This window comes from Scyliorhinus torazame, chromosome 21 (assembly GCF_047496885.1).
Source record: "Scyliorhinus torazame isolate Kashiwa2021f chromosome 21, sScyTor2.1, whole genome shotgun sequence".
In the NCBI taxonomy this organism is placed as follows: domain Eukaryota; kingdom Metazoa; phylum Chordata; class Chondrichthyes; order Carcharhiniformes; family Scyliorhinidae; genus Scyliorhinus; species Scyliorhinus torazame.
Window position 1 is genome coordinate 87,485,771 of NC_092727.1, and position 9,138 is coordinate 87,494,908.

General features: G+C 46.6%; 1 protein-coding gene across 1 annotated transcript; it reads right to left on the reverse strand.

Moving 5' to 3' along the window:
• Positions 1-2,856: 2,856 nt before the first annotated feature.
• Positions 2,857-9,138, reverse strand: LOC140398005 (interferon alpha-F-like). The gene is made up of 4 exons (XM_072486243.1): positions 8,965-9,138; positions 5,621-5,710; positions 3,161-3,400; positions 2,857-3,048 (listed from the first exon to the last, which is right to left on the reverse strand). Exons 1-4 carry the CDS (start codon positions 9,094-9,096, stop codon positions 2,950-2,952), a joined length of 561 nt encoding a protein of 186 aa, XP_072342344.1. The 5' UTR covers positions 9,097-9,138; the 3' UTR covers positions 2,857-2,949.

The following is a 9,138-nucleotide window of genomic DNA, read 5'->3' on the forward strand; positions in this document are numbered from 1 at the left end:
ATTCCTTAAAGAACAAAATGAAAAGTCGTCATCTACAGTAGAGCCCATCTATCAGCACCCTCACTGTAATCTTGAACTTCTTGAGATACTAAAGATCAATCAAGTCACAAACCATGCCAAGGGTTTGTCTCTTGTCACATCCATGAATGCAGCGAACATCCCTGTCATTCCCGAATGGGTTAACCACCTCGATCGGGAGTGGTCCAGCCTCGGATCTAACACGCAGTTAAAATCTCCCCCCTAAAATCAATTGGTGTGTGTCCATCTCTGGTATTGCAGCTAGTAACCATCCCATAGACTCGACATTGCCCCAGTTTGGGGCATACACATTCACTAACACCATGGCTTCCAGCCCCCACCGCCACCCTCCCCCACCCCCCGAGTACCTATAACCATCAAAAAACGATACCCTGATCAGCCAGAGTCCACGATTGAAAGCAAACCCTTTTGCTGACCGAAATCCACCACCCCTCCTGATGCTTCTCTTAAACCCTGATTGGAAAACCTGGCTCACCCAGGACTTCCGCAGCCTGGTCTGGTCCGGCACTCACAGGTGAGTTTCTTGTAGGAACACTATACCGGACCCCAAACTCTTAAATGTAAAAAAAATTCTTGCCCTCTTCACAGGCCTAACCAGGCCCACACATTCCAGGTGACTAACCTAGTCAGGGTCTCCCACCGCCCTCCCACTAAAGTCAGCCATCTCCACCATGATGCCATACTCCTCCAGACATTTCTTGGTCCCAGGGCCATCTAAGATGGCTTCGAGCCCCTTCTCTAGGGTCGGACAATGAAAGTCCCCTGGTCACTGTTTGTTCTCCCTTCCCCTCCACCCCTCCCCTACACATTGTCTCCTCCCCCCTCCAGGCTCACAGCCTGCCACCGCTACAAACCACATGCCCCTAACAAACAAACAGCTAGACCAATTGTGCCCCACACGATATAGACCAACAACCCTTCCTCCTCTCCTGCCTCATTCACTAGCCACACCTTCTCCTTCCCGCTAGCGCGGTTACCCCCTCCCAACATCACCCTGTATTACCTCCCTAAAAACGACAACCTTCTGACCCACTCCCAAAATCCAAACCCCGACATGATGAGCAAGCTTGTCTCTGAACCAAGAAATGTGTCAATACCACCTTCTTACAGCCCCAACCCCAAGAGAACAAAAATATAATAAAAAGAGGCTATACAATGAAGCGAGAAACAATGGAATAAGGGAAATGGAGGGGCTGGTTTAGCACACTGGGCTAAATAGCTGGCTTTTAAAGCAGACCAAGGCAGGCCAGCAGCATGGTTCAATTCCCGTATCAGCCTCCCCGAACAGGCGCCGGAATGTGGCGACTAGTGGCTTTTCACAGTAACTTCATTGAAGCCGACTTGTAACAATAAGCGATAAGTGGATTTCAAATGGAGGATTACTTTGTGAATGTGTCTGGGAGTAGAAAATGCAATGGGCCCAGGTGGTTTGAATCCAAGTTCAGGCGAGCAGAGGCGGAAGACAGAGAAGAAATAAACCACTATTGTCAATAATATTTTGGAACGCTGCAGAACGAAATCCCCCCCCCCCCCCCCCCCCCAAACTCCCAGTCAAACCCTGAGTGGAAAACGTGGCTCACCCAGGCCTTCAGCAGCCTGCTCTGGTCCGGCACTCACAGGGGAGTTTCTTGTAGGAACACCATACCAGGCCCCAAACTCCTTAAATGTCAAAATAATTTCTAAACTACAAGTGGCTAGTGGGCTGTACACTGTACAATCATTCCCCTTCATACACAGAATCCCAATCCATCCTCCTCAGACCGGGCCCAGCTTCTTCTCTCTGACGAAGGCCTCCGCCTGCTCCGGCATGTTGAAGAAATAATCCTTTGAGTCCGTTGTGACCCACAGTCACACTGGGTAAACCATCCTGAATCGCACCACCTTCACCTTGTTGAAGGCCGCACAGCTCGACGCCAGCTCAATCCTAATGTTCTGATATATCCACACTGTGTACCCATCCCAGTCAATATTAACCTACTCCCAAACCCTCTCCTTCCTTTGATAGCTGTGAACGCAGATAATCACCCCTCTTCAGTCCACTAAAACCATAAATACCTCTTCCCTCCCAATGCTAACTTGTTCAATTATATCAAATTTATAGTGAAGAAGACCAATGAAAAATAAAGATTACTCCAGCAAATGTGTGATATCAAAAACAATTTATTTGCAAATGTATGCTTTCATTCAGTATAAAAAGATTCCAGGTTTATAAAAAAATATTATTTATTTCCCAACATTTAATAAATATCAATAAATTAAAATGAGGTAGAATTATTTGACCTTGTGGTGATCAGAAAGTAAAGGTGAGTCTGGAACGGGAATGGGGTCAAGGGTCGTTTGTCTGCAACCCACCCTTGAGACTGAGGAAGCCGGGAAAGCAGAGCTGAGGATTGGCTGGACCATTCTCAGTGCAGAACTGTCATTGGAGGTTCAGCAGCGACAATAAGGATCTCAGTGGAAATTAAGTGGGGTTTGACCCACCAATCAGTGTTATCGTCGAGCCAAGCTGACAGAATTGTTTAATTACAGACACACTGTAAACATAAAATATAATACTTCTCAAAAAAGTGAGGCCTTTGAAATAACTATTTCTTGTTTCAGACTGTATCAAATGTGTCATCGAAATATCTTCTTTACATTTGTGAGTTTACAACCTTAAAAATCTAACATCTGTTGGACGAAGACATCATGGCCACCAATTTAGCTTAGCACACATATGATGAGGATTTCACAACAGAAAAATATTGCAGCGATAAATATTAATAAATTAAAATAAATAATCAAATAGAAAATTACATCAAGATATTCTTTGCTCTTTGTCAGTCACCACAGAATTCTGTTTTTATATAAATAACAGCCAATTTAAATAAATTATTCCAGTCTCTGCTAAACATGCGGTTGGATATTTTTTCAATTTCTTCTGCTGACTTGTGCCATTAAGTAAAGGAGCTGTTGTAAACGGGCCCTGGTCTCAGTGCGGATTATTTCCCAAGCACAGTTGCTGAATGTCTGGAAAAAAAGAAGATATTTTAAGGAAACCCCATTGGAGAATCAACAGATTTAAATACGGTCAAATAAACTACAAGCCAATAATCACAGAGTCAATTATCAATTGTCCCACCTTCTGTTTGAGAAACTTCCTCAGTTTCCTGAAGTATTTTTGAATGGTGGAGTTTTTCCTCAGTCTGGCCTCTGAGCCCTGTTTCCTGACACATTCTTCCATCTCACTGAGCTGGCGGTCCAGGAGAAGCCTGAAGTTTTCCACCGTGTTCCGGTCCCAGGTGACTGAGCGCAGGTTCATGCTGTAGATCTTGCTGATGTGACGCAGGGTCTGATGGACAATCTGGATCCTGTCCTGTGTCTGGGGAATATATACACAATCACATTAGAGATTATGCTTTTTTGTTTTTTTAATAAATATTTTCATTAATATTTTTCATTAATGAAATACAAAATAACAAGAAAAATAAACACATTTACGGACATAAAATACAGAAACATAAAACAACCTCTCACAAAACCTGCCACTCCCCTCCCGTCACCCGCCCCCCCCCCCCCCCACCAGTAACTAAAGGTGACAAATTCCTTGAAATGGACAATAAAAGGCTGCTATCTCCCGTACAACCCGGTCGATTGCTCCCCTCAACTTGTCTTTGACTTTCTCAAGGAATAGGAACTCAATCAGGTCCCCAAGCCAAACCGAGGCATTGGGTGGAGGAGGCAAAGACCTCCATCCCAGCAGAACTCACCTCCGAGCAATGAGCAAGGTGAAGGCCAGGACATGGCCCCTGCTCCCGTTTGCAGCTCTGATTAGTCTGACACCCGAAATATGGCCGCCAAAGGACAGGGCTCCAGCTCAAACTGCAGAGTCGCCGACATGGTGCTGAAGAAGGAGACCCAAAAACCCATGACCTCGGGACAAAACCAGCGTTATCAGGAACAATTCACGCCCAGCCAAAAAAGAAGTCTGTAGGACTGGAGACGGAGAGTTTGCTTAAAGAGTTAGGTCTTTAGGAGGAAACAAAAAGTGGAGAGAAGCGTCAGGGAAGACGTAATTCTTTGCTAGGCCAGACAGCTGAAGGCAGGGCCACCAATGGTGGAGCAGTGGACATCCAAAATGAGCATCACTTGAAAATTGGATCTGACATCCTGAAGGTTTTAAGCCTAGAGGAAGTCATAGAAAGACGATGAAAAAAACATGGAGGGATTTCACAGCAAGCATCAGAATGTTAAAAAAGAGAGTTATTGCTGCACACTGAGAGTGAATGTCGCTCTGCGAATGCAGAGCTGATGGCTGACTGGGATTCTGTGTTGTTGGAATATTTAGAGATTATGAGTTTTTCAAAAATAAACTTAAGAGTACCCAATTCATTTTTCCGAATTAAGAAGCAGTTTAGCATGGCCAATCCACCTACCCTGCACATCTTTGGATTGTGGGAGTGAAATCCACGCAAACATGGAAAGAATGTGCAAACTCCACGTGGACAGTGACCCAGAGAGAGCCAGGATCGAAACTGGGACCTCGGCGCTGTGAGGCAGCAATGCTAACCTCTGTGCCACAGTGCTGCATCAGAGATACTGGAGTTAAGTTACGTTACAGCAGTTATTTGAGCATGTTCCAGTTCATAGACGGTATAAATTGGAAGGCCAACCTGGACAGTATTAGAATAATGGAGCTCCCCTTCCACTCCACTGCCACAACCCCATAACCCCACCTAACGTTTGGACACTAAGGGACAATTTATCACGGCCAATCCACCTCTCTTGCACATCTTTGGACTGTGAGAGGAAACCAGAGCAGCCGGAGGAAACCCACAGAGGCACGGGGAGTACCTGAAAACTCCACATCGTCAGCCAAGGCCGGAATTAAACCCGGGTCTCTGGCGCTGTGGCAGCTGATGCTTCACCCTGAGTTGCTTTCTGGGCAGTTTGTTTTTATTTATCAGTGGGAGTTTGTCATTGTTTTCGACTCTCAGGGAAGGGCGCAGAGGCAGGTCTCACACCTCCTCAGTCAGACAGGAATTGGACCCGCGCTGGTGGCTGTATTCTGGACTAGCCAATGAGCTAACCGTCCCAACCATATCAAAACAGAGCGACAGCAGTGACCATCGAGTGAATGCAATGGAAAGTTGACAGGCAAATTGTGTGGAATCCAGAGATGAAAGGACCTGCCTGAACTGAATGGGATGATTGATGGTAAGAAGTGGATATAGATAGTGAGGGAGTAAGAGGGAGAAGACGGAGATGGTAATGGGGAGTGAGCTGGTTAAAGGAATTGAGATGATCAACAGGCACAAGTAACCTTTGAATGGTGCTGCAGATTTGGCAGGCTCCCCCTGACAGGGTGCATTACAACTCAATGAGGTTCCACTCCCTACATCAGTCTGAGGGAACGAGGAAGAGAGTCTTCACACGGGGGTTTGAGTTCAACCCGGACTCAAAGCAGGAGCTCCCTCATTTCCACTGACAACTTCAATGAGCGACCTGTTATGTCCGACCTGGATTACGGTGGTTGGTCTTAATCGTGTTTTTCGTACATTTCTGATGGAATAAATGACAATAAGCCCCGGTGTTCACTCACCTGCAAACCCTCCGACAGTTTCACCAAATTCAAGGGCTTGGTTTTCAGCGCAAACCTCTCCCTGACACATTGCCGAGGGAAGCGACGGCCCTGAGAGCAAAGACAAACATTGTGTCAACTCAGATCAGAAATAGTAATACTGCAGATTCGCTGATCATTAACTGTGCAGCGCTGCAAACCCCAAAACCATTTTCCTGATAGAATGTTTCAAAACAAACGGACCCAGTGCGATTGGGAATTGTTTCTGGCTCCAGCTTCAACTCATCATTTCATTCAGTTTCTCTGTGTTGAGAACTTGCTGTAACTGAAGCCTCTCACAGCCCAGACTGAGAGTCCCGGACAAGAGGAGCAACACCGTCCCAAACCTCCAAATACTCGCCAGAGCCATGAGCAATCGAGCCAGAGTGAGACACGGAGCCGGGCATCAGACACTGACCATAACCGGGTTCAACTCCGAACAAATGTTGTATTTTCACCGACAGAATCACCGGGAGTGAAAATGCAGCAGGAGCAACCGCCTAAACTCTCCTGTGCGTCTGTGTGTGTATCTGCCAGTCTATCTCTGTGTGTGTCTGTGTCTCTCTGTGTTTCTGTGTCTCTCTGTGTGTCTGTGTGTGTGTCTGTGTCTCTGTGTGTGTCTGTGTCTCTCTATGTGTCTCTGTGTGTGTCTGTGTCTCTCTGTCTGCATGTCTCGCTGTGTGCCTGTGTCTCTCTGTGTGCCTGTGTGTACATCTGGACTGTGTTGGGAGGAGCTCTCTCTGCCACGCTCTCCGTGTTAAGAGGAGGGTCTGGCGATGTGCGGTGTTACGTTGGAAAAGTGAAATCTGGTTGCGGGAGTTTTTTTTCAGGAGGCGAATAGTTAGTCTGCTCACTGTGTACGGAAAGGAATCTGAAAGCTGGAAATTCCTGAACCGGGACGGGAAGATTCCAGATAGAAAATCATAAGCAGCGCTCGGTTCCAACTCAAAGCCCCAACAATTTGTAACAATATTATTAAAATCAATTTTGGAAAAGCAGATGGTTTCCTTCAAGTTAAACGGATTCACATCAAGGGCACAGTAAAGGGATAGTTGGTTAGAACGGTTTGACTGTAACAAAGGTTAACCTCCCCTCCAGGTCCTTCTCTATCTGTCTGCACCTTGACATGGTTCCGTCAGGCCTCAGCACCATGGTCCAGTTTTGGCTGGGTGGGTTGGGGCTCTGCTGTACTCGTTTGGTTTTATTATCTATCAAAACGTAGGCAGAGAATTTCCTGCAATGGCTTCTGTTCCTGCTGAAGGACGGCTGCATTACCTCTGGTGTCCCCCAAGGATCAGTCCTTGACCTCTCCCATTTCTCAGCTACATGCGACCTCTCAATTACATTAGCTGAAACCATCCGGTGTGCTGATTAAACTAATTCGAGGTGAATCTATTGAAACATCTCAGAATATGAGGGGGGTTGGCTGGATACAGGCTGAGTGGAAGATGCCCCCTTGGACAGGAGTCTAGATCTAAGATGCACAGTTTAAAAATAAAGAGTCTCCCATTTATGATGGAAGTAAGGAGGAATTTGTTTGTCTCAGTGGCTCAGTAGTCTTTAGAATTCGCTTCCCCAGAAAAGTAACCCCCTCGGTCATTGCAGATATTCAAGGCGAATCTACAAGTGAGTCACGGGGGAGAGGGACAGACAGGAAAAGTTTTTTTTTTAAATATAGAGCACCCAATTATTCTATTCCAATTAATGGGCAATTTAGTGTGACCAATCCTCCTAATCTGCACATCTTTGGGTTGTTGGGGATGAGACCCATGCAGAGACGGGGAAAATGTGCAAACTCCACACGGACAGTGACCCAGAGCCACGATCGAACCCCGGTTCTCGGTGTCGTGAGGCAGCAGTTCTAACCACTGCATCACCGTGCTACCTTGGACAGCAAGGAAAAGTGAGGTTAAAGTTACCAGCAGATCATAGGGGCAGCATGGTGGCACAGTGATTAACACTGCTGCCCCACATCCAGGTTCGATTCCAGCCTCTGGTGACTATGGGGAGTCTGCACGTTCTCCCCGTGTCAGCGTGGGCTTCCTCTCACAGTCCCAAGATGTGCAGGTTAGGTGGATTGGCCATGCTAAATTGCCCCTTTGTGCGAAAAATGCGCAGACCATGTGGGGTTATGGGGTTAGATCAGGGCAGTGGGTGTAGGCAGAGTGCTTCTTGAGAGGGTTGCTGCAACTTCGATGGGCCGAATGGCCTCCGTCTGCTCTGTAGGAATTCTATTCTATGGATATTACTGAATGGCAGAGCGGGTTCTATGGGGCGAATGGACTGCTCCTGCTCCTATTGCTTATGTCCTTCCGAGCCGACTGATGGCATTGTCTTGGTCCCCAATACAATGTCTCTTCCCCAGTCACTGACACCAACACTCTCCCTGGGAACTGCCTGGGTTTGATGTCATATTTGATCCTGAAATGAGTTTCTGACCACATCCGCGTCACAAGTAAGACTGCCCACTATCACCCCTCAAACATCACTTGTCCCCCCTCTCTGGCTGAGCAACTCTGCAGCTGAAAGTTCATCGATACCTTTGTAACCTCCGTGTTTGGTCACTCCAGCACGTGCCTGATCGACCTTCCACATTCTCCCCAATCTAAACCTGAACTCATCCAAGTCTGAGATGGATTTGTCATAAATCATAAATCTTGTTCTCTCTGCGTACCTGAGTTTGCTGATTTATATTGACCCCGAGTTAAGCAATGCCTCGATCTTTAAATTCTCCTACTTGTTTTTAATTCTTCTGTGTGTCTGTAATCATCTCCAGCCTCAAAACGCCCTGACACATCTGCCCACCTCCAGATCTGGCCTCCTGTGCACTCCTGGTTTCCAATGTTCATTATTTGAGGCGGAGCCTTCAGCTATCTCGGCGCTAAGATCAGGAGTTCTACCGTAAACCTCTGCATTTCTCCAACTCCCCTTCCTATGGTAAGACCTTCCTGAAAAGTTATATCTTTAACCAGCTTTTAGCCATCTGTCCTTTTACTTCCTTACGTAACCTGATGTCAAATTTACTTCACTGTGTTCCTGATAACACCGTGATTGTTTGATGACATTAAATACAGATCATTGATGTAAATGGACTGTTTCTGAATCCTCTATCACTCCCGTCCCCAGATCACAATCCCTCTTTTCTGTAAACCCTCCTCGCCTCAGTGTCCACTTTCTATTCACCCCTCAGACCTGATGTGTTTTTTCACACATTTAGATTCTATCTCCCCCAGAGGTTTGTTTTCTCTTTCTCTCCTGATATGACTTTGTAAAACATACAGACACTGTTTGATTCGAATCCGGCTCTGGCTGTAGGTTCAACTCACCATTTCATTCAGTTTGCTGAGTGCCTCTGTGTTGAGAACTTGCTGTAACTGCAGCCTCTCACAGCCCAGACTGAGAGTCCCGGACAAGAGGAGCAACACCGTCCCAAACCTCCAAATACTCGCCAGAGCCATGAGCAATCGAGCCAGAGTGAGACACCGATGTGAAAGATGAGA

Excerpts from the sequence above, each read along its gene's own strand:
- LOC140398005 (XM_072486243.1), bottom strand. The coding sequence starts at position 9,096 with ATGGCTCTGGCGAGTATTTGGAGGTTTGGGACGGTGTTGCTCCTCTTG. Across the intron at positions 5,711-8,964 it reads TCAGCAAACTGAATGAAATG|GGCCGTCGCTTCCCTCGGCA; the intron begins GTGAGTTGAACC and ends CTTTGCTCTCAG. Across the intron at positions 3,401-5,620 it reads AACTGTCGGAGGGTTTGCAG|ACACAGGACAGGATCCAGAT; the intron begins GTGAGTGAACAC and ends TATATTCCCCAG.